Genomic DNA, 24,849 nt, shown 5'->3' with positions numbered 1-24,849 from the left:
ACAAGCGGCGCACGTGACGGCCGCTGGGGGCGGGGCGGTGCCGCTAATACAGTGGGAGGTGTTGGCCCGCTCTGTGCCTTCTGCGCACCTACATTTCCCGGTGCTGGGTTTGTCTCTGTCTGTTCGATCCTGTGCTGTGTTCAGCTCTTGGCAGTCTTGTCTGCTGATGCGTACCTTCACCTTGATTTGAGCTCTATTATCCTCTGAATGTGTACTTCACCTGTTAATTTGCAGTTCTCTTCTCACAGGTCATGGCTCTGTGTATTCCAGAAGATGCCAGCAGGTGCATTCAGTATACCTCACTCCTCAGATCATTCAGGAGCGCTTAAGTCATTATTTGCAGGCAAACTGAAAACATCTTTTCCCTCTTCTGACTGTTCTCATGTACTTCCCTAAGGTCCTGCCACCTTGGAGTGGTGTCCTGCTGTGTTATGTTTACACCAAATACTAAATTTCAGTGTCTTGTGAACTGACTGATGAATTTTGATATCTCTAATTCTTGTCCTTGGTAACCTGAAGTCTGTAATGAACCCAGTGATGCAGAGCAGCTTTCTCAAACAGGTGATGTGGTCACAAGGGTCAGAATTGGGCCTAGTAAATGTTATCGGGAAGGGAAGGTGTAGCTGGCGTGGTAAATCTCACTGAGATTTAGGCACAAGGTAAGCGAAAGGTTAGCCAGTTCTAGGAATAGATACTATCTACACTTCTAGCAGACACTCAAAGCCTGGGGTTTTATGGTTCTAAATTTTGGACTTGGGTACCTAAATGAGAGATGGGCACATAAGTCTAGTCACCTTGTAAACGTAATCCTGGGTTCTTCCGTAGTTTACAAAGTGCAAGAAAAATAAAACAGAATTATTTCCTTGACTGAAAGTGGTCATGCTCTTCCTGGCAATTTTTTTCAGGTTTGAAAATACTTTCAAACATGTATGCAAAATACCAGTGCCGTGGAGTTGATTGTCATCCCTCGCCACCCTGCCCCTTCCTGCCTGCTGCGGGTGAATATACCAAAAGCGTGGCGGAAAGCTAAGCAAAAACCGCCGTTAAACCGCCGCGGCAGCGAGCGCTGCGCCAGGCCAACGGCCGGGGCGAGAGAGGCAGCGCCCCGCCCCCGGCGCTCCGCGGTGGGCGTGACTGCGCCCGGCGCGGCCAATCAGGGCCGCCGCGCCGCAGTGGGCGGTGCCAGAGCCGTCGCCTCGGTGCACCGCCCGCCCCGCCCCGCCCCGCGCGGGGGGGAGGGCGGGCCGGGCCGGGCGTCTGCCTCAGTTGACCTGACATCCGTCGTCCTTCCTCGTGCCGTCCTCTGCCCCGCAGAGCCCAGCTTGCCGCCGCTGCCCGGCCGTGCCTGACCGGAAGGATGCGCTCCCGGAAATTCCGGCGCTGTCGCTGTGTGGGATAAACAGTAATGGCGGAGGCTGTGGCTCTAGGAACAACGGCAGGCGCCGCGGCGGCCGCCGCAGTAACAGCAGCGACAGCGCTGGCGGGAGCGACGGCCACGGCCTCGACCCCCGTCGCCGCGCCGCCCCCCGCCGCGGCGCCGGGAGGGGGAGGGGGCGGCGGCTGGACCAAGCAGGTCACTTGCAGGTATGCGCTGTCCGAGGGGGGGAGGGGGGAGTCGGCTCCCCCCTCCCACTCGGTGACTGTCCCTCTCCCCACCCCCGCACGTACATACGCAGAGCGCGCGCGCCCTCCCCAACGGTTCATGTAGTCCGTTGGCGCCGCCAACGGTAGGGCCGAGGGCACCTTGGTGAAGCCCTGGGCGGGGGGGAACGTCCGCGGCCGGCCCCGAGGGCGCCCTGCGACCGCGCTCCGGGCACCATTGCGCCCTGCGGCGGCCGCGGCGATGGGGGCTTGTGGGGGATGTAGCGAGGCGAGGGCGGCTCGTCCCGGAAGTGCCGGCCCCTCCGTATGCGCTGGGGTTAATTGTCCCCCGAGATGGGGGCCCGCTCGCGACGGGAGGGCGGCGGTGGCTGTGGCGCATCGGCTGGGTTTGGTTTAGCGGGGGGGGGTTCCTTCCTGGTCCGTGGCTTCCCTAGTTCATCTGTGGAAGTTGCCCGTCCCTTTGCAGTCGCGAAGCGGGCACCGCTTAAAGGAGCGGCTGTATTTGCGGGTGCTGGCAGGTTCCTGGTAGGATGTGGAGAGCCACGCTTCTTGCGTGCGTAAATATGCGCTGTGGAACGAAAGACCTGTAACGAGGTTCCAGAGGATGTGATAAAGCAGGAAATCTAAAATGATTAAATTCTTGTCCTTTTGATTTCGTGTTTAATAATATAAAAGTAATTGTAAAATATTGAAATAAGGGTTGATATAACTAAGAGCTTGTATTTAATAAATAAGGGAATGGGGATAAGTTATGATACACTGAAAAATGTAAGGAATGCTGCTACTTCAGTGTTATGTTAAGGTCCTGTATGCTGCGTCATTTTACGTTTGCATTTTGCTTTAAAATGTATTTCTGACCATAATAAAATCTGATCAATCTTTTATGAGGGAAAAATGCAGGTTGTATACCACATCTTGTAAGGCTTGCCTGATGGACTGCTTCTGGACTTACATTGCTGATCTGTTTGCAGATTGAATATAAAACATGTTTTTGTGAATATGGAAGTATACTAATCAGTTCATATGATAATCCAAGATTAGTTTCAAGGAGGGTTTTTTTTTTCATGAAATCTGTAAATTACATTTAACTTGATGTATAAATTGCTGGACAAGTGTATTCAAAGTCATCTGGTATCATAGAAGAACATTTTGGGAGGAGAGGAAGAGGCTCTAGACTTTGGTGCCATATCTGTATCTTTTCTGCATATTTTTCCAATTGTGCCAATTGTAGCTTCAAATAGTGATATTAAGAACCATTGTTTGGCAGTCACAGGGAGCTTGCTCCCTCTGTCTTGCTTTTGTGCTGTTCAGTATACCCTGTAGTATCTAAAGTATTCTTATTAACTGTTGAGCACTGTTTATTTTGGCTAATGCACTGTTAATGTGTCTATTTGAGAAACAGTTTTTCTGAACTCTCTGTGAGTACCTCTCTCAGAGTTTTGCCTATGAGTAGCCAGGTTAATATTTGATATGGGACTGTTAAAAGTAGGTCAGTGATGAGGGAATGACTGGAAATTCTGCTTAGCTCAGCTTTAAGTGAGCTGCAAGGGCAGAGGATAGGGCTCTTAATATATGGGTTGCCTCATTATTTCTGAAGAGTGAAATGTATTGGTGATATCTTTTTTTGCTCAGGTAACAGACACAAAAAGAAACAGTGCCTGCCATGGTTTACAAGCACTTATGTTCACTGATGTCAGTACCATGCAGTGAGTCTGCCTAACAATACTTTACAAATGCTTAAGACTAGTAGGAAGTTAAAAGCTACTCTTTGTAATGGTTAGCGTGCTTTAATGTCAGCTTAACCAAAAATGAGGTCTCAGCTTTAGACCTATTGAATTCCTCTTGATTCTTTGTTCTTTTTGGGTGATATTTCTGTTTATCCTATTGATTTTCTTAGTGGACTTCTCAAGTTATACGTTGAATAGCTTTCCTCAGATTTTTAAAATGGAATTGACAATCTGACTGAGCTGTTGGGAATGTCACAGAATCACAGAATGGCTGAGGTTGGAAGAGGCTTCTGGAGATCATCTAGTCCAACCTCCCTGCTCAAGCAGGGTTACCTAGAGCACGTTGCGGAGGACCTTGTCCAGATGGCTTTTGAATATCTCGAAGGATGGAGACTCCAACCTCTCTGGGCAGTTTGTTCCAGTGCTCTGTTACCCTCACAGTAAAGAAATTTTCCCTTATGTTCAGAATGTGTGATAAGAATATTGTTTTATTTTTCTTATTTATTTAAGTTTGGTCTCAATAGGATGTATTCCTTGTTAGCTTATGAAGAGACTGTATTTTTTTTTTTTATTAAATCATGTTTTACCTTTGTGAATGAGCCTGAGGATTTAACTGTGAGATTTAATAGCTTTTCAAAATAAAAGTTTTTCAACCTAGTAGCTAGAGCAGCTTCTGTTTTGAGTAACACTGAACAACTCTGCTTGTTCAGAGGCTTTCTTTACTTGAATTGTCATATGGGTGACAGCAGATGCTGCCTGAAACACTTCTGGGAGGTAGGTAGTCTCTTCAGTATAAATACTTCACACTTTATGGCTGGTAAAAGAATATTCCTGTTTTATCAGCAGAAGTGGAAGTCCTAGAATTGGAAAAGTAAGTTCTTGCTGCTCCTTTGAATACTTGCAATGATAAATTGGGTGAATAATCGGTTTTGTTATGTCAGTGTGATGTCCATTAGAATTGATGATTCTCATCTGAGAGTGAGATACAATGAATAAGATGGACTTTGGTTTCTCCTAGATTTCCAGTTTTGCACACTTTACCCTTATACTTGTCCTGAAGCTAAGGTTTGAAAGCTTGAGCGTAAAAATTATGAATTCATTGTGTTCCTTAACAGAGCATGAGAAATCATTTTCTAACATTGCTACTGTGGTTTAGTTCTCAAGGCTTTTATGGTGGGTAATAATTTATAATCTTTTAATCTGGAATAAACTATAGGAGAATAAAACTCAATTTCATAAATTTTTCTGATCCTTTCATTAGATGATATGTTTGAAATAAGAAAAAGAACAGTAATCCTTATTAAGCTTCTCTGTCATCCTGGTTTAGATGGTTGTATGGTTTTACAAAGCAGTGGTATAGCCAACAATTTTCGCAAAGACTTTTTATTGATACTTGTTTTCCAGATTTCACACAGCATTACTGTAACTAAATGGGTTGACTTTTATAGATCATTTCATTCATACTTTTAATAACTGAAAATAAACAATCAGAAAATCCTATAGCAAGGAATTGGTGTATCTTGAGAGCTGTCTGCATTATCTGTATCTTCCCTGTTCTTTCTGAGAACCTAGAACAAGTATTTATCCATTCTTAATATAAAGAATCTAAATCGATGAAGTATGCTCAGTTCAACGTGATAATAATGGTAAGGTGTGGAACACAAACCTCTTAAAAGCCTGCTTTTATTGCCCTTTCTTAGCTGCTGTCTTTTAGAACGCACTAGTTTCTTGCTGAAGGAGATTATGGGCAGAAGGGATAGGGTAGTGATACCCGCTTTTTTTCTTTCCTTTCTTAAGGTTGTCGACTCGTGTAGAATTTCTTCAGCCATTCGTTTGGCTGAAGGCCCTATCTGCCAGGCTAGAACAGCGTGTCTGGTCTGTTCCCTGCTCTCTTTCCTGGGAATTCTCAATCTCCCTGTATGGCACCTAAAGAAGCTAATGAATGTAGCTGATCCTTATTCTGAGCTACTCTACTTGTCAATTATGGAAATGTCTCCATTTTTGTAGGGGACTCAGGTTTATTGCCAAGTATGACGTTTTAACTGGGCAAAAACAATAGTTTAATAAACAAAATGGTGTGACCTAGACCAAAATTAAGTGTACCTAAAGTTTAAAAAACAAACCAAACACACCAATTACAAGGTTCAAAAGCAATGGGAATGAAGTGTAGCGTATGTATATCACTAGTAGGTTTACAGGGGATAAGACTTCTAAAATATAGAAAGAAGCTTTCTGGGAGAAGCTGTTAGAGATTTAGACTGTAGTTACCTGTGTTCAAAACTGTGTTGCCTTCCTGATAAAGATGGTTGCAAATGCTTTTGTTCCAGCTTTATGGCAATTAGTGGCAGTGATACTTTATAACACTTAAAGTGTGAGGGGAAAAATCCTCAGTAGATTATTATACTGTAAAGCATCCCTGAAATCAAGGTAACTGAAACCTGGATAAACTATAAAATAATATTCCAGTCATCTGGTTGTAGCCTCTGTAACATCTGTGCTGCCTAGAGCCATTGGAGATCAGACTAGTTTTATAATCTTGGGCAAGTATCTTCTGTATAATTTTTCAAAAAAAAAAAAAAAAAAGTCCACCAGACCTTTTCTACAACTTGAGGCTTTTACAGGTGCAAAACTTGATTTCTGTGATGTTTTTTAAGCACCCATCCCCCATGAAGATCAGGATTAGTTGAAACATTTGTTCAGTGATACAATGCCAGTGCAGGCAATTATTACTTCCTGGATGACTGTTGGGTGTGTTGGTACCGCTTGTGTATTGTGCAGTCATACAGTGAACTGAACTGGAGAGCTGATCTGGGTTTAAAAAAAGAAAAAAAAAAACCCAAATCCCACACCTTTTTAACTTGGCTGGACCCAGATCAGTTCTCTAGACTGGTTCCCTTTGCAGCTTCACCAGTTTACACTAGTGTAACTGAATGGGAAAGGCAGACTGTGTTGCTGCAAGAATAAATACTTACTGGATGGCAGCATCATAGATGCTTTAGAGTGAAATCAGTTATGTACCTATCTTGATCCAGTCTTACTCTTTCAAATGAAATGATATATACTCTCTATGTATTTGACAAAATGCAAATTTCAAATATTATTTTGCATGTCTTTGCACGTGGCAGGTAACTTGTTATTCTCAGTGCTGAGAACCATTTTGCCCCTGTATCCAGAAACAAGAGACTGGTACTGGTGGCATGTAAAGTTAAAATTAACTTGAATGCTCTGTGTGGAAAGGTGCTTTCCAGAAGAATTTTTGTTACCTTTCTAGACCAAAATAATGTAGAACACGTATTCTGTGCTTTAACATGCTTACTTTTTAAACAGGAGAAAAAGTGCATTTTAGCCAAAATTGCAACTTTATATGTAAAATGTAAATTTCTTTAAGTGACCTTAAAAATTAATCATCTGTCTCCTTAAGGGAAATAAAAGGTGGGCGTGATCCTTAGATAAATACATTTTTGTACTTCCCCTCCACCCTTGTTTGAATGGTGCTGAGTTTGCTGGGAAGGAATGCTGGTCTTTAAAAGTGACATGTGCATTAAATTATTCTACCTTATGGCTGTTTCAGATTTCTCACTGCCCCCCTCCCCCCCAAGTTATAGCCAACCATCTTGATATAATGAATTGTGACAACTTTCAGAATTGTCATGAATCTGTATTTGTAAAGGATCTTCTAATTCAGGCTAGCAGAGAAAGAAGGGGACTTGGGAGCTCTGTCTGACCAGCAGTTGGAGAGCCTGAATCTGGGTCTTTTGTATTTAGGATCAGTTACATTGACCAACTGCTCCTTAACAGAAGTCCTCACTTTAAGCTAGTGCCTTTCTCTTAGTTGCTTATTTCTGCCCTAGTGGTGCAGCAACACTCTGGCTTAAGAAATTGTGTGGCTGCACAGTAAGTCTGAACGGTGATCTGATCTAGATTAAAAATAACCATGCGGGCAGGAAAGGGAATGTCAGGTTACATCTGAAGTAGCTTCCTGATCTGAGTCAGCAGGTGGCTATGAAATTACATGCCTCAACACCAGGGAGGCAGTGCAGTTTGGAAACAAACAAAGGGTGAAGGTAACAGTTGCTAAAGTACTACTGGCAAACACCCTGAATTATTTTTGACCCTGCTGGTTTGACTCCCATCCCTTAAAGCAAGCCAGAACTTCCAGTTGTGTTGTGGTTCCACACATTTGTTTGGAGTGTGGTGCTTTGGGTTTTTTTTTTTTTTTTGGGGGGGGGGGTTGTTTTTACAAGGCGAGGAGTGTGGCATGTGCTGGCGTGGCTGTTTGTGTTGCTACCTGGCAAACCTGACTAGGGCACTCCTCTGTCTGGGGAGAAAATCCTGCAAACTGTGGTCTGTCTGGGGAGAAAATCCTGCAAACTGTGGTCTGATTTATTATTTATGTAGGATCATATTTCTAATCTGGCTTACTATGTGGCTTTATTGTACAGGTAAATTATAATTTTGAGGTGTGAATTGCAGCTTGGTTGTGTCAGCTGGTAGCTTATAAAATTACTTTAGGTTCTTATGTTCTTAGCATGTTGAATACACCATGGGGCCGTTGGCACTCTTCAGTCTCGCCTCAAGTGTCCTTATATTCCTAGCTGACTAGTATTTGACTACAAATGTAGAAAGAGGCTGAGCTGAGCTGTGTTGCCATAAAAGGAGCATCTCTCTGTCTTTTCCCAGTTTATTCAGCTGTGAGACTCGTGTAGTTGTAGAATATTTGAACTTTTAAAGGGTGTTAAGACAGGGGGATTGCAGCTTTCCAGCGGAGGCTTTAAAGAGTGTGGCAAGCACTGAAAAATGTGCTTGTTTTTCATTGTCTGAGTAAATATTAATGTCTGTCTTTGTATCCTAGTATCTTCATCCACTTATGCCTTGTGTTCTTTGGCCGCCTTTTCACCTGTAGTAGAAGTTCGATTTTCCTTTCTTTGTACTTGTGGCATTTTAAAATCATATCTGTTCAATAGCATGTTGCTTTAGAAGTCTATTCACGTGTAACATATAGTAATAGCTATGCTAGTTTAAACCGATTTTATCAAAATGCTGCAGTCACTTAAATTTCTCTGTGGTTTGCCTGAGGCAATATTAGTATCATGCAAACTAGAGGCTAGAATTAACGATGCACCTGATATTCAGCTTCCTTGTCATGCTATAGTTCTTAGAGTAGGTTATTACTGTGGCAAGCTATTTAGCCTCTAGTTTCTTGTTTGCACTTCATTCTGGAGATTACAGTAAGTAATCCTTACCTACAATGGAAGAAAAAAATTTCTGAGTAGTCCATTTGCTAGGCAGTCATTTATTTTATTTATTAACTGAAAAGCATGAGACAGCTAGGATAAGAATTTCTTCAATGTTTATTTCTCTGCTGAAAGTGCATGAAGCGAACAGTGTCCTATTCAGAGGCAACTCTTCCCCAGTTAGCATTTTGACAAGCCTGTGGGTTTGTGGGGTTCCCCCTCTCTTTTCCTTTGTCTCAGAATATCGTTGTCTCACTGGCTCAATAGTGTTAACCTTTTCATTGTGAAATACGGTTATACAATGCTATAGGAACTGCTCAGTTTTTATTATGCTTCACAGAATTTTTTAATAGTCTCAAAACCTTTGTCAGTGATTACCGCTCCGTTTGGAGACAAAAAAGTGGACAGTACTGTATTGCTCAGGCATTGTCTTGGGGATAAGTGAAGTTTGTTACAGCCACCATAAGAGAAATTCTTCATGAGAAGGGAGAGAAGTTCATTGAGGGCATCCAGTTTTAATAGTTTTTTCCATGGGGTTTCTTATTCCAAGTATAATGAAATAATTGTAACTGCAGTAAAACTAAGTTGTGTCACACTTAAGCCAAGTCATGTTAACATACTGTACTCCTTCCTACCTAGTTGCAAATGAAAAATAAAATATTGGTATGGAGGAGCTTTGGTTATGTTATTCAGTGAATTTTTCAGTTTGATTTATCCGAGTTATTGAAAATATAGCAGTCTGACTAAGTGCCCAACAGAAGCTCATGCAGTTGAAGAACTTTGCTCTAACACCTTTTAAGTCTTGGAGTGTTGACTTGAATGTGCTGTTTTGCAAGAAGCTAACCTAATCTTAGCTCGTGCTGCCGAAAGGTGATCCTGCTGTCTCTGCTGCTGGCTGTACTGTGGTGCGGCTGCAGAGTCAGCTGTGTTGGAGGACCCGGTTCTGCTGGCTGTGTAAGCGGTAGTACAAATGCAGACTGGGGGAGGTGTGTGACAGGAGGCGTGCAAAGTGGCCCTTTCAGCAGCAAGATAGGCTTAGATGGGTATAATCTGCTTCTGAATCTGCACGAGTGGTGTTGTATAGGCAAGCTAAGAATCTGTATGAGACCTAAGCCCTAAAATGTTTTTTTGTAGTTAATAGGCTTTGATATTTTCAGTAAGTTCGAGTTTTCAACTTATTTGATATCTCAGGGGCAATGCTTCTCTTTCTAAACTAAAATATTAGTGATCATGTTGATTGCTGCAGTTGTTACATAATTTTTTTTTTGTTAGAAATACTAACATGATTGGTAAAAATATACTTTGTTATATTTTCAGTTGTTGTTTTGATGTGAACATATTGAGTGTAAATAGTTATAGTACCTTGATTTTAAAGAAGCTTGTATCTTTAGGTTAAAATTTAAACTGAATGAGAAAAACACTTCTGTTTTCATGAATAGCTGAATTTGAGGATACTTAATTAAACTTGCATTATTCGACATGTTGAAACACAATAATTTCTGTGTGCTTATAACTTTGAATTTCTGGATTAATTTGAACTGCAGTATTACATCTTCTCTACTTCCTTACAATCTGGAAGATAAATAGAGGACTTCTAACATGGGGCTAAGTAATAAATAATATATGAAGCAGGATGCTTTTGTCTAGATAGAGCAGAAAGCAAGGTTGCTACAAATACTTGCCTAAAGCCTCTGAATGTCCAATACTGATGTATTGATTGAAAACTGACGTGATTTTGAAAGTGACAAAACTGATTGCATTTGGTAAACTGTCCTCAAAAGCTTTGAACCTGTACTGAATTCTTTAAAGATGGATAGGCAGCACAATATTGAAGCAGAGTGCTTCTAATGATTTCTGGCTCCTATAGCAAAGACCAGTGTGTGAATTTTCTCAGATGTAACCATCCATTGCAAATGTGATTTGAATTCTTGACAAGGAAGTTACTGCTGAGTGAATTGCTCATAAGTTCAGAATAGATTTAAGCCACCCAGGAAACTTATTTGAGGCATGGCTGTTTTCAGTTTTGAATTTGGTAGTGGGCTTCTGTTATGTTTCTGTTGGTGTTGGAACACCACAGCTACTTTAAGTCCCTGCTGGCTTACTCCAAGACTCCTTTTCCTCTCTGCATCACAGCCCAGGATAGGATTTACAGTTTTTGACTGTTTTTTTGTAAACATAGGTCTGTAAATGTGCTGTCCATTAGAATAGCTATGACTAAGGGTTCCTCTGTTCTCAGGCTTTCTTATTTTTATGTCTATACTGGGACACGTTCTTATGACTTATTGGTGTAATAATGATGTTCTTACTTTAGCATACCTTGATGTATAATATAACTCATCATCCAAGTACTGTGTGTACAGCTTCAATTCTTTTCCTTAATTCGTGGTAATCTTCTCTCTTGCAGATATTTCATGCATGGAGTTTGCAAGGAAGGAAGCAACTGTCGCTACTCCCATGACCTCTCCACTAGTCAGTCTGCCATGGTGTGCAGGTATTATCAGCGAGGATGCTGTGCTTACGGAGATCGTTGCAGGTAAAGAAATGCCATTGACTGTATTTTAGGGAAGTAGTTTCTTTTAGAGTCCCTGAGTAGAAAGCTCACAGAAAGACAGTAAATAAATCTTGAAGTGTTTTCCTCCTGCATTGCAACATCAGAATTTTATAAAAATGACTTCTTTTTGCAGACTACCTTCTCTTGCTAAATGTTGTAGTGTTTGCTTTGCTGCATAAATAAATAGGTAAAGGTGAGGCAAAAAGAGAGAAAATAACTGGTTTTCATAAAATGCTGCCTGTACAAGTTGGCCCTATATTATTAAAACATAACATCACCCTGAAATTATAAGAAAAAGCATGAACACAGGAGACTGGTGCTTTCACAGTGTAGCAAAGCTTTACAAAGGCTTAGGGATATTCTATGTCATCTTCAGTCCACTTGATTAAAATTTTACAGCAGTCTTAACATTCTGACAGCTGTTATGCATGAATAAATGTTTGCATCATGATTTTATATAGTACATCATAGTTAGCTTTGCTTTCATATTCATTTTACAGTTACTCTCTACAAGAAAGATAGCCCTCTGTATATCTGCTAGTGCTGCTTTTTTGAAGGCCTGCTTTTAAAATTTATGCTTCACAGCTTAGATTTCAAAGCTGACATTTGGTTGGGAGTATCTTTTTAATATATAAGAACTGTGATGCTTCATCGCTTTGTTTTCAGTCTGACACAAGGAAGGCAAATCACAGTTGCTTAAGTATCTCATATAATCTCCAGGAATTCATTCTCTTCCTCCTTGAAATCAGCAAATATCTAAGACTTCATGGGAAAATAAATCACAGGTCTGCCTTTGTAGTCTATCAGTTACTGGAAGACAGATTTTTGAGGGAATTGGCATCTTCTTGGTGGTGGTGAGTAGGGAGTTACAGGGCTCTGAGCATCACTTTCTCCAGTAAGTTGCAAGAGGCATTAAATATGATTCCTAAAGTTCAACATGAAATCTGAATGAGGCAAGATACTAAGATCTAGACAAAATATCAAATAATCATTTAGGTTGGAGGGGACCTTTGGAGGTCATCTAGTCCAAACCCAGCCTGAAAGCAAGGCCAGCTTAGCTTAGGTTGCCCAGGGCATTGTCCAGTCAAGTTTTGAGCATTTCCAAGGATGGAGATTCTGCAGCTTCTCTGGGCACCTGCTCCAGTGTTCAACTATTCTCACAGTGACAATTTTTTTTTCCCTGATACCTAATTTGAATTTACCTTGGTGCAACTTGTGTCCATTGATTCTTTCCCTATCACTGCACCTCTATGAAGATTCTGGCTCTGTCTTTTCTAAGTCCTCCCACTAGGTAGTTGAAGATAGGAGTATCTCCCCGTAGTCTTCTCCTCTAAAAGCTAAGCAAACTAATTTTTCTCATTGAGTAATACTACATGTGTACAATAGCTGTAGGACCAGTTTTGGACATACTTCAAGTACATTCTGTGCAAGTGAAGTGAAACTTGTGTGTGTTGCTCCATTTCCTACAAAATTGTTGAATGCGCTCCGTTTCCTTCAGCAGTGTTGACAGGTTACACAAGTGGAAGAAGCACTTCCTTATGTGTTATCAGTGGCTTTCTCTTCCAAGCCAATTCCTCCTGCAGAATGGTGTTTTACATCTTAATCAATTTACTTCCAGTCCGTAAGGCTGCTGTGCAGAGGTATTTCTCATCAAGAGTTGATATGTTTTAACTTGTTAGATATGAACATACCAAGCCACTGAAACAGGAAGAAGTGACTACTGTGAATCCAGCTGCAAAAACTTATCCTTCAGTATCCTCAGACCTCGCATCACCCCGTGAAACAGCTGAAGGAAGTACTGCTGAGACAGAGGTTGAAAATACAAATCTGGCAGCTGCAGGAGTAGGGGCTGAAGACTGGGTGAATGCTGTAGAGTTTGTCCCTGGGCAGCCATACTGTGGACGTGGTAAGCTGATCATGGGATAACGGTAAATTCCTGTCATGGGTCAACAATTTATACTTAATGAGTGTATTTATTTTAATGCTTTTGTTTTTGCTGAGTACAGTTACTCATATTTACGAATTGTTTAAACTGATCTGTCCTTACATTTTGCATGAACTCTCTGGCATGGGAAGGAGAACCATTCCACATCATCTACTTTTGCTATCCTGATGTTCTAAAACCTTAGACTTAGACAGTCTCAGCATACCTGGATTCCTCTTGTTATAGGTCTGAAAGACTTGGTGAATCTCCTTCTTTGAAGCTTATTTTGCATATACAATAGGAGAAGAAAATAATGTTTGATGCAATTTGAATGTCACTGCACTGGAAAGATAAACTACTGCCTTTTGATTTTTTGTGATCTTCTAAAGGCTTTCCAATGGAGGTGCAGATTCCTGTAGAATGAACTGAAGCTTAATGCTTGCTTTCATGAGTCCCATAGCAGTTCAGACTAGAGGCTGAAAATCATTATCTAGTTACCTTTCTGAGACTTGATTTTATAATATTGTGACAGTTTATGTTGAGAGTGAGGCTAAAGAAGCTCATCATATGGGACTAGACTCTTTAAATAGCGTATCTGTCACCTGCATTCTCTGCAGAGAGGTTTCAAATTTAGGTGGAAAAGTGAGCTGAATGTGTTTACTTTAGCACAATTTTTAATATTGGGCTCTCTACAAGTGAAGACTTATGGCCATAATATTCAAATAATGTCTTGAATCCAAAATGGACACTTTATGTGCAGAAGAATTTGAAGTCGTGTCAGACAGTGCTCAGATGATACTCCTTTGCCCCCACAGCACTACTCAGATTCTCAGGTCTGAAAAGAGGCATTACCTCTTCAATATTAGAGGGTGCTGCTGGAGCCTGCTCTGGTTTGAGTTGAGGAAGAATGGAGAGGAAGGGAATGGTCCAGCAATGTTAACACTTAGCTAGTCCTGGAGAGAAGATAAATTCTGAATTTTTTGGTCTCTCTGTGACTTGAGTGTAGTCCAAAGGAATAAAGACTTGTCTCCCACCTTTCAATGTGTCACCTTACTGTCATAAAAGATACAGTTTCTGCATTTGTTGAGCCAGAGAATGAATATATATATATATGTTTTCAATTTCCTAATCTAAATGGAATCATTCAGATTGGAAGGGACATCTAAATTTCATCTAGTTCACTTCCTGCTCAAATCAGAGTCAGCTAGATTTGGTTGCTCAGGGCCTTGTCCAGTCGTGTTCTGAATATCTCCAAGGACAGAGATTCCCCAACTGCTGGGCAACCGTTACTGCTGTTTGACTTCTTTCACAAAAGCTTTTTTCTAATGTCTAATTAGATTTTCGCTGCCTCAGCTTGTGTTCTGGCTCTTGCGTTATTGCTGTGCACATCCAAGAAGAGTCTGGCTCAATTTTCTCTGTACTTTTTCCTTAGATAGTTGAAGACAACAGTAAGATCTGGTGAACAAACCCAGTTTGCTCAGTTTCTTTTCGTCTATCATGTGCTTCAGCTCCCTGATGGAGTGGGTGGCCCTCCACTGGAATCAATTCATTGCTAGTTTAAATAGCCTTAGTTCTTTTAAATACATTGTCTAATCTTACACCTTATGAGAGCGCTGCTGCTTTTTTCTTGAATTCCTGAAGCATAAGAGCGTTGTGTTATACCTTTAACCCACTTTGTCTTACTGAAACAGTTCAACAGTTCTTTTTTTTAGTGGGTCAGGCATATTTTTAATGAAAACTCAGGGCTGCCACAGCATAAGTAACATTCTCTTCTCTGAATCTTGTTGCAAATTTGCTTTCTTTCTTGTCCTTTGAAAATTGATGTATTTTCATGTACAAATGTGCTCAGCTTGTTTCTGTACTGAGCAGTGCTATGTGATGCTAATTCCCGTAGCAATTTCTTCTTAAAGTTGCACGTTAAAAAAGCTTTCAGAAACCTTTGCGTTTTAGATTGTTTTCTAAAATGCTGAAGATTCAAGATTGGCAATTTAACCTTGCATAGCTTAGGCTATAACGCTCATCTTTTATTATGCGACAAGGCATTCTGCTAATGCAGGTGACTGTCTGATTTGGGACTATACTTGATATCTTGAAGATGACCTTAATATCTAGCAAAGAAAATAGTGACAGTTCCTTAAGCACTAGCTTATTGAAGTACAGGTATGCTCCATTTCCATATTTGTTCTGCTGCTACTACTGCTGCCAGATATTCTGGAATAACTGAGGGAGGACAAAAAGGCAGAAATACAAGAAACACTCAGAACTGAGTGGCTGTTTCCTGCTGCTACAAGGTGAAGGTACTTGCCTTTGCTAAGTGTGTCCCAATGTGAAAGCAGATGTTATGTAAATGAAAGGTAATGAGTTTGTTTATACAGGTTGACTTTCGTTCAGTCACCTGAGGCATCTGAGATCTATTTTATATCCATTCATATGTTTTCAAACCAAAGATTTATTAGGAGGGAGTCCTTTCCCTCGAATTCTGGAAGTCTGGATTTCCAGGACAGTGGTCATAGAGAAATATGGGGTGGAGGGGGGAGGAGGGAAGAAGGAGTCAAGAGAAAAGAGATGCAGAACTGCAGATTATTCAAGAAGGTTGATCAGCTTCCTTAAAGATTTTTAGTCCAAAAGAAGTAGGGGGAAAAAAAATAGACACTCTTGTTGAGTTTCAAATTCATCTACTGTAATATTCTCATGTTTTGAGAGGCACGTGCCTGTGACTTCTGCACAGAGGGGAGATTAGGAGTAGAGTTCACCCTTTAATAGCACAGCAAAGAATTTTTAGGTGGTGACAGTAAGAGAATGGAAGATTCTGTTTTGTATCTGGTCCAAGACAAATAATGGTGCTGTAGAGACTCAGGATTGGTCTGGAGGCACTATACTCAAAGACTTACCAGCCTTTGAAACTAATATTCCTGACTGTCAGTGAGTGAGTTCTTGGTCGTCTTTGCTTTCTGAGGCAAGCAACGTGTATCTAACCTAACTCTCTTCCTGTTCAGATTCCACCTATTACATTTTGCAGAAAGTGGAGACGCTTGCTGTCTTTCAGTGTAGAGTAATTTACGTTTTTCTTTTAAATGCTGGACCTGTGAACAGGGAAGGAGCCGCTCAAAGGTACTGAGGATAGCTACTATTAGAATCTCCTAGCCAAATATACCTACCCTATTTTATAAACTGAAGCCGAAAAGTTTCTTATGAAATAGGTCTGATGTTAAACTTTCTGGGGTAGATTTCATGGGCCAGTGTGCTCTTGTTTTCTTTACTAAGGTACATGGAACAAAAGTAGTCTGAATAATCCTTTTAATAGCTGCAAATTTGAATGTGGCAGAGACTGAAGCTGGAGAAGGCCTAGTACATCTTGGAAGCAAATACTTTTTACTTTATAGGCATAGCTTCACCTTGACAGGTTAGGTAATATCTAATGCCTTACGTGAGGTTTTTCAGAACTTAACAAAAATCTCCCTCCCTCTTAACCTAGAAATTTCACTGTCATCCATTTTAGTGGGAGCTAGTAACCACATTCCTTTCAGAGCATTTAGGTTTTAAAAAGCTACGTGATTTGAAGGGGCTTTTAAAATTTCTATAACAAAATTGTTACAGCTTTTGTGTGACTTTGTATTAGCAAGTTGCATGGACCAGGAGAGGATCTGTAGAATGAAACAGCTGGGCTGAGGCTCCAACGCTGCACTCTGTGGGGTTGTTTTTTGGCTTGTTTTTTACTTTTGATTAGCTCTGGTCTGGTTCCATGGGCTGAATGTTTACTTGCAGCTCAAGGGTGTTAGGTGAGCTCCTAGAGAGCATCTGTTGGTTCAGCTTGATCCAAAAGCTATCTATTTCACGTACGCTGAGATGGTTCTGTGATGCGAGTCAAAGCACAGCAAGTAGGGATTGATCATATAGAGATTCGCTTCAAAAGCGCACTCCTGATGTAAATTAAAATGCTAAGGTCGATACATCCTGTGAGATGAACCTGCATGTTATTGCAGGGAGTTTTGAAATTGACTTGGATGTTGAGAAGGGAGGTGCATGCAAGCCAGTAAGATGGTGTAACATAGTGTGTCGTAGTCATAACTTCTTGTACCTAGTGTGAGTTTAACCATATTGTCTGTGAAATGGAAAGTGGGAAGATACCTTTCCAGGAACCACTTGCCGGAGAATAGTGGTTTTGAAAATAGCAGACAAAATTGCAGAGGTAAATACTCTGAGGGATGTTGAAATGATGTTGAGCTACTGAGGTGATAGGTTCTGTGAACATCTCTCTCTCTCTTTTTTTTTTTTCTTGCTTTCAAAGATGGTGCAAAACCATAGCAGATACAGTACAGTAGGTATAGGAGATATGTATGCAAGGCTTTAGATGATGGAAGCAGTGAGGCATTCAGAAGTGGAAATACTGTGTCCTTTCTATTTCATGGAAATGCAGCTCTAGCTGAAGGGAAGTGTCAGTGCTAAAAGAAAGCTAGAAGTGGGAAACTAATATGTCATTTTTTAGCATATTTTCCTTCTGCTTACCATACCTTACTATAGAAGAACCTAGAGTCATTACTAAGGATTGACATTTATAGAGCTGTATCTTACTGGCTAGACATCTAGACAACAAGAACAGGTTGTACTTTTCTGCGCAAGGATGATATTGCGGGCAAGGCTAGGATTTGGTACCAACACTCTGCTTGTTGATTAAAGGGTTTGTGAGGGTTTTTTTGGTTATGTGTGTGGGTATTTTTTAACAACTGTTTAGATTTCTCTTTGTGCCAAGATTTGAAGCTCTGCTCTCCTTCTGTGGGCCAGCATTGGAAATCAATGCGTTTCTATATCAGTCTTTGAGGATGAGGTTTCTCAGCCTTTATTCTCGAAGCACCTCAAGTGATACTTTTTTTTTTTAATGAATAAAACATGTACTGGATAAGATTTTTGACAGAGTATCCTTCAGAGGAGTACAAGAGAGTCCATAGATTTTTTTTTTTCTATTAAGAGCTTTAAATGTGCATCTGATTTTGAAGTATGCATTTTGCAAGGATACAAGATGGCCTTAAGCAGATGATCATCTTGCCAACCCCTTTAAAAGAAGTGCTGTATCACTTGATCCTTTTGAAACTTATCTGTATTTAGCTGTTAGGTTTCTGTCCATACATACTGTGATCCACTAATAACTCTTCTTCTTCAGTTAGAGTCAAACAAGACTTCATAAACAGTCACGTTAGGCCACTAATAGTGTGTAACAACATTTACTAGAAAAAAAACCACATTGGCAAAATGACAGGGGAATAGAAACTGAGTGGTAGTTGTGGTTTTGTTGCTTCTTTTGGAAGTGGAGACTGTGGATCTCAAACACATCCCAGTGAAGAGAGAGGGGTGGGAGGGGAAGTGTCAGCCCATAGGAACACATGGGGAAATGAGGTAATAAGGATTTATTTGCTCTTTTGGTTGGGAACTACTTACTGAAAATCAGCAGGCTGACAGTTTAGTTGTTATTCTGTCACTTACTTGCTTTTGAAAAATATTTCTACACAGAAAACTAAACAGACTGGTCTAAGATCAGCATGACTGACCTTTAAAGTTGAAGATAGTCCTATTTCTTAAGAGAAGTCAACAAGAAGCAGACTTGAACTTAAATTCTGAGAGTTAACATTTTCCTACACTAATCTTAAATACTTGCTTCTCCTCTGAAACTGTGACCTGATTTTCCAGGTCACGGGACCTGATTTTTTGGTTTCTCTTTGTGTCCAAAAGCTAAGAGGCTAATAAATGCATGTCATGTGTCTTTGCTCTATGATGATGATAACTTTGTGTGTGAGCATGCAGCCTCTGGTTCTTCTTGAGGAAGAGCCTGTCTGTCTTTACCTTTACTGATCCAAGTACGCCTGTAATAGATAACAACAATAATAATACTTAAAATAATATTTACTTCTCTAAATCTACTGCTTACAAGGCTTATAACAATTCCATTTTTATAGCACAGATGACTTTTCACTCTTTTAACAGCTACTGGTTATGTGAATGAAGTCCAGTTGCTGTTCTTAGTGTTTACTCTGGTTTGCTTCCCTCCATTTGTTAAGTTATATTAAGTTTCAAATTGACTGGTTTTTGTCTTGTAACTTAGCTTATCACCTTGCTTATGTAATGATCTCAATGTTGTTTGACTCGTGTTGTGACAGACAAGCATATGTTTAAGAGCCACAAGGAGAAGTGGTAAGCAGAAGCTATCTAAATAGAGTAGTGAAGCAAACAGATTTCAGTTCAATTTAGACTTAGGTAGGGATCCTAGAAACTCCTGAATTTATTTTCCTTTGGCTTTTGCAAAATTGATGGTTAACTTAAAATGCTGTGGAAATATCCTGAAGTTCAGAGTCTCTTAAAACTAGGTTTACATTTGTGACTCAGGCTGACCTTTTGATAAGGCCAGACTAGGTATCTGTTTAGGAGGAAAGGTTTTTCATTCTCTTGATTGCTCTTTTGACTGCCTTATGAATTGGAGGCTGATGCTATTTGTCAGTATTCCAAAAATGAAGAAAAGCTGAGTCTATATGTATAAAGGGATTTTCTGAAGATGTTGCCTTAGATCATCTTCAAGTTAGGACAGTGGTGTATGTGTGGGTTTTGTTTGTTTTTCTTAATAGATATCTAGAATTGAGTCAGTTTGGCAAGAGCTATGGTCAAAGCTCTTGTATTGTTAATACAGAATATGCATGGGAGTCTAGAAGTGAAAGTCACTTCAGCCTGAACAACATGCTAATCAACCTGTGCATAAGAGACTGCTTGTGTGGTGTTTCCAGACCTCATTAGTTATGCTGGATACACCTTTATTTAGCTTCAGCTATGCAATTTCTGGGAAAAAAACGCCTGTTAATTTTAGCTGTTGTCAAAATGATTTACAAAGCAATGAGAGATTGGTAACCTTATTTAATTGTTATTGATCCAGAGTTTGTCTAAAAATATATTTAAATCGCTGACAACTAGTGAGATTTTCCAGTGCTGGACTTAGCCTGTAATTGGGTTTGAAACTCACCACTGAAACATTACCTTGATAGTTACAGCCTTGACTGGACTGAAGGATGAATAAATCACACTTAGAAATTCTTCTTGTTTTCTTGAGTGGGGAAAATAGCTGTTCATTCAGGCTGAAGGCTTGTGAAACTTGGGTAGAAATGAGCCTTGTTTTTTATTATGCTCTTTGGATAACTTAAGTAGGGTTACTCAAGGATTTCTTTACATTAAAACAATGTATTCTCACTCCCAGTGTTCTAAATATGAATATATTGTTACTATCTTTAATTTTGTTCCCAGCTGCCCCTTCCTGCACTGAAGCACCCTTGCAGGGAATGGTGATTGAGGAAGAGTACGAAAAGCAGCAAGCAAATGTGGAGATAAAGAAGCAGCTGTGCCCCTACGCTGCAGTAGGAGAATGTCGTTATGGAGAAAATTGCGTTTATATCCATGGGGATGTATGCGATATGTGTGGATTGCAGGTCTTGCATCCAGTTGATGCTGCACAGAGATCCCAGCACATAAAAGTAAGCAAACAACTGTCTGATGTTAAACAGCTTTATGTTATTGCTTCCTAGCTCCCTGCAATCACTTGCCACTAAATCCCTTTCATTTGAAGGTGCATGCAGGTCAGGCAGTGAATGAAATTCCTGTTGTAAACTGGACCATTTCCTGTCAGGGCCATATTCAAAAGCAGCTGGGTTTCCTTATCTATGCTAGGAGAGAAGTCTGTATGAAGATACTAAAGCTTTGTATGAAGATACTAAAGCTTTGTTCTTCGCCTAATAAAACTGGATGGTTTTTTAGATTGCCTTTCTCATGTTTAAAAGCAATGTTTGCGCTTGTTTGAGGAAAGGAGTTTGAACTCTAAGTTGATTGTTCCCCACTATCTGAGCTGTAGGCTTTTTTTTTTCTTTTGAAGATAAAGACTTTGCAACCTAATCATTTCTGTCAATGTGGAAAATGGCAAAGTAAACTTTAAAACTGAGTATAAAAACCTGTTTAGAGTTCATGAGGTGACCAGCTGTCTCTGTAGTTGTTTTCTTTGTCTCTCCTTTTCAGTCTTGCATTGAAGCTCACGAGAAGGACATGGAGCTTTCATTTGCTGTCCAGCGTAGTAAAGACATGGTGTGCGGGATATGCATGGAGGTGGTGTATGAAAAAGCTAATCCTAGTGAGCGCCGCTTTGGGATCCTCTCCAACTGCAGCCACACTTACTGTCTCAAGTGCATCCGCAAGTGGAGGAGCGCTAAGCAATTTGAGAGCAAGATTATAAAGTGAGGCACTTTTCCCATTTTGATTGTGCTTTGTTGCTATGGAAGAACTTAGTAACTTAGGACAACTTGCAACAAACTCCCCCCTGCACAGAGACTGCATTTAAAGCGTACTAACTTTAGTTTGGAACTGAAGTAATTGTTAGGGATAATATTTACACTCTGATTTGGTTAATATGGGTTAAGTTTGCAAAGCTCACTTAATGGTAGAAAGTGACTTTCATTTAATTAGTAGTGTGTTGTCCAGTGGTTACGGTTGGTTACATCTTGGACACCTAGCCAGGATTCTGAAAACAGATTAAGCAGTTCAGAATGTACGCTTCTTAATTCATTGCTGCCCTAGTTCATTAGTTAGTTGGCAAACCATTTCTCCATTTAAAGACTGTTCTAAAAAAAAAAAAAATCCAATCCAATAAATACAGAAATCAAACCAAAATAAATTCATTCAATTCTAAAGAAAAAGGAGTCTGTGTGAAGTGTTTTTTCAAGCTGACCAGCTGCCAAGTTAAGCTCTTAAAGAGAATTAAGGATGTCTTCATGTGTAAGAGAAAATCTAGATTGAAAAGTCCATACAGCAAGTGTGCAGTACAATACATCTTTAAAGATGGATATAGGCCATGTCTTGTTATATAGGAGAGAGCGCCCTGTAATGTGGAATTTTGCAGCACGGTCTGTTCATTCCCCAGGTCCTGCCCAGAATGTCGGATCACATCTAACTTTGTCATTCCAAGTGAGTACTGGGTGGAGGAGAAGGAAGAGAAGCAGAAACTCATTCAGAAATACAAGGAGGCAATGAGGTACGAGCACTGCAGCCTATTGCCAAGTTGAGACTGCAGAGATAAGGGCACACCTGGAGAAGAAGGGTGTTGATGTAAAGCCCTCTCATACCTCCTTTCCACCCCCACTTGTGAAGTGCGTCCTTACCTATCCACCCACAGATGCATGCAGCCACACAGTCACTAAGCTATTCCTATGTACTTTGACCTCAGTCTTTCCCATATGCACACAAAACACTGGTGGTATATCCATAAGGTAGTACAAGCTTGCGCACTGTGAATCATCAGCGTCCCTATGCATGCATCGACCCACACACGTACTGGGTATGCACATTGTGTAATACATCATTTCTGTGTGTGTTTTACTGGCAAAATGTCTTCAGCTTCAAATGGTACCTGAGATCCTCTCGGACTATAGGTAAATGCAATTCTGAAATCCAGTTGGGTCTGCTGTGAGTAAGGGTTGCGATATTTTCCTTTCCAGCAACAAGCCATGCAGGTATTTTGACGAAGGCCGTGGGAGCTGTCCGTTTGGAGGGAACTGTTTTTACAAACATGCATATCCTGATGGCCGCCGAGAGGAGCCACAGAGACCGAAAGTGGGAACATCCAGTAGATATCGGGTCAGTGCTGCTGGGTTTTTTTGTTCTTTCTGTACAGAGACAGAGCAAGAGGGGTGTGTGTTAAATCAGCTGCCTTGAGAGGAAGACAGGAAAATGTGAATTTTTCTGACTTTTGAGAGACCTCTGTAATGATGGATTTGCAAGAGGTGGTGGCCTAAAGTCGGGGAATGCTGGAGGCTGACCTGGCAAGCAAAAAATTTTTAAAACTTTCCTAGTACACCAACATATTTAAGTAGAGCTGTTGGGCAGCTTTAGTAAGAGTGTGTAAGGATAAATTCCACCAGAGGTCAGTATCTCTCTGAATGAGAAACACTGTTTCTTGCATGTTAGAAGGCACCCTGGGGGCTGAACCTTGTCAGCCTCTGGGAAGACTCTCACCTTGTACTGCTTGGTCACCTGGGGCAATACTTGTGTTCCACTTGCAGGCCCAGCGGAGGAATCGGTTCTGGGAGTTCATCGAGGAGCGAGAGAGCAGTGACCCCTTTGAGAACGATGAGGATGAGGTGGTGACCTTTGAGCTTGGTGAGATGTTGCTCATGCTGTTGGCAGCAGGAGGTGATGATGAGCTAACGGATTCCGAGGACGAGTGGGACTTGTTTCATGATGAGCTGGAAGATTATTATGACTTGGATCTATAGCACCTGTCAGTGGAGTATGGACTGTCGTCTTGGCTTCAGGCAGTAGCTATTACCTGTGGTGTTGTGGCAGTGCCTGTGTTTCTCCTAGGCAGGCCTATCAATTCCAGGTGCTGTTGTAATAACTTTTACCCAGGGTCTGTCTCTTCCCATCCCATCCCGCCCTAGGAGTGTTGTTTTTCCTCTGTTTAAACAAATAACAAGAAATAAATCTTTAAAATGTTAGTTTTTGTAAAAATGAATTTAACTGTCAGACAGTTAGCTTAGGTTTGTCGCTTCATCTGTGTACCCAGCAGAGTTCACCCAGTTCAAGGGTTAAAGTGTTTACAGGACTTCCACACTCATTTTGAAGAGCCCAGATACAAAAATGAGCAGTGGCCATGCAGTGGGGATGTAAATTGGCTGATGGCCTTTTTCCTGCTGTGGACTTTGTATTGATTATTTCTGACTTCAGGCCAGACACAAATACTTTTTCTGGCATCAGCTCCGTTCCAGCCCCCTCATGTACACGTCTTCATTTGTGATTTTGGTCTCTTGTTTACTTGCACATTACTATTACTACTGTGTAACCAGAACCAGGTGTGAATGTTCCGGGTTTTTACTGTGTTTAGCATGAAAGGAAAATGTCTTTGTGAAAGGAGAACTTTCTGTGTGTATATACAGATAAATGTAGAGTTGGACCTCAAGGGTAGGGAGACTCTGTATAAGTTAAAAATAACAAAACCACCTTTCATCCCCTCTTGGTGCATGAAGCCTAGCCTCCAATTGGACATGAAACTGGTTTAGTGGTCTCAGCCCACTCTGTGGCAATGATCTTAACTGTCAGGTATAACTTAAAAGATGGCACTCCCTAATAAACCAGCTCTCTTTCATGTGTATTATTAGGGTTGTCCAGGAGCAGAAATTCGGTTAGCCAAAGTGGGGTCAGCACACATAGTGATCCTGAGGAACACCAGAGAGGCCCCTGAACTGCATTGCTCTGTAAGTTTTAGAACTTCAGGTAATGACTTAAGCCATGGACTTTGCTAGGAAATCACTGTGCCTTCCAGCTGATTGAAGGTACATGTGCCTGTCAACATCTGAGTTGGGCAGGTTGCCTGGTAAAGCTGTTCAGCTTATGTGAGTTACTGCTTACAAAGTCAGTCATGCAGTTTCTGGCTGTAATTGCATTGAGAAGAACTTAGTTTGCCACCAAAGCTCCAGCACAGGAATTTTAACCTTGCATTACGTTAGTACTGTTTTTTATTGACTCGTGGATGCCCCGTGATCTGTTCTCCTGCTGCTCTTGTCCCCTAGACTGCCTCTCCTTTCACTTTTAAATGGAATGAGCAATTGTTCCGAGGTCTATGATGTATTGTTTTGCAGCTGCCTTTTGTAAGAAGCACTTTTCCCAAATAAAAAAAAATCAAAAAAATTAAACAAGAAGTCTGTTTATTCTTTTAAGCTGGAAGCTCCTACGTTTCAGCTTGGTTTTTGCATTTCCATAATATAAAGGTGTTTATCTCTTATTCTTGATTTGTGCATA

The 24,849-nt window shown here is 40.8% G+C and overlaps 1 protein-coding gene and 1 long non-coding RNA gene across 3 annotated transcripts; one reads left to right on the top strand and one right to left on the bottom strand.

Annotated features, from left to right (window-relative positions):
- The first annotated feature begins 1,203 nt into the window (after positions 1–1,203).
- On the top strand, positions 1,204–24,749 carry MKRN1 (makorin ring finger protein 1). Of its 2 annotated transcripts, XM_026119729.2 has the most exons (8): positions 1,205–1,584; positions 10,968–11,096; positions 12,794–13,020; positions 20,317–20,543; positions 21,079–21,293; positions 21,977–22,087; positions 22,551–22,689; positions 23,115–24,749. In XM_026119729.2, exons 1-8 carry the CDS (start codon positions 1,406–1,408, stop codon positions 23,325–23,327), a joined length of 1,440 nt encoding a protein of 479 aa, XP_025975514.1. In that variant the 5' UTR covers positions 1,205–1,405; the 3' UTR covers positions 23,328–24,749. The 2 variants fall into 2 exon arrangements, with proteins under 2 accessions (XP_064370230.1, XP_025975514.1); XM_064514160.1 differs by lacking the exon at positions 21,977–22,087 and having other exon boundaries at positions 1,204–1,584.
- On the bottom strand, positions 21,650–23,138 carry LOC135328735 (uncharacterized). Its single transcript, XR_010389752.1, has 2 exons — positions 23,068–23,138; positions 21,650–22,718 (listed from the first exon to the last, which is right to left on the bottom strand). It is a non-coding gene; the product is annotated as an uncharacterized LOC135328735 (long non-coding RNA).
- Positions 24,750–24,849: the final 100 nt, after the last annotated feature.

Source organism: Dromaius novaehollandiae, chromosome 1 (assembly GCF_036370855.1).
Source record: "Dromaius novaehollandiae isolate bDroNov1 chromosome 1, bDroNov1.hap1, whole genome shotgun sequence".
Classification (NCBI taxonomy): domain Eukaryota; kingdom Metazoa; phylum Chordata; class Aves; order Casuariiformes; family Dromaiidae; genus Dromaius; species Dromaius novaehollandiae.
Note: the sequence above shows the minus strand (reverse complement) of the source record. Positions and strands in the feature narration are given on the sequence as shown.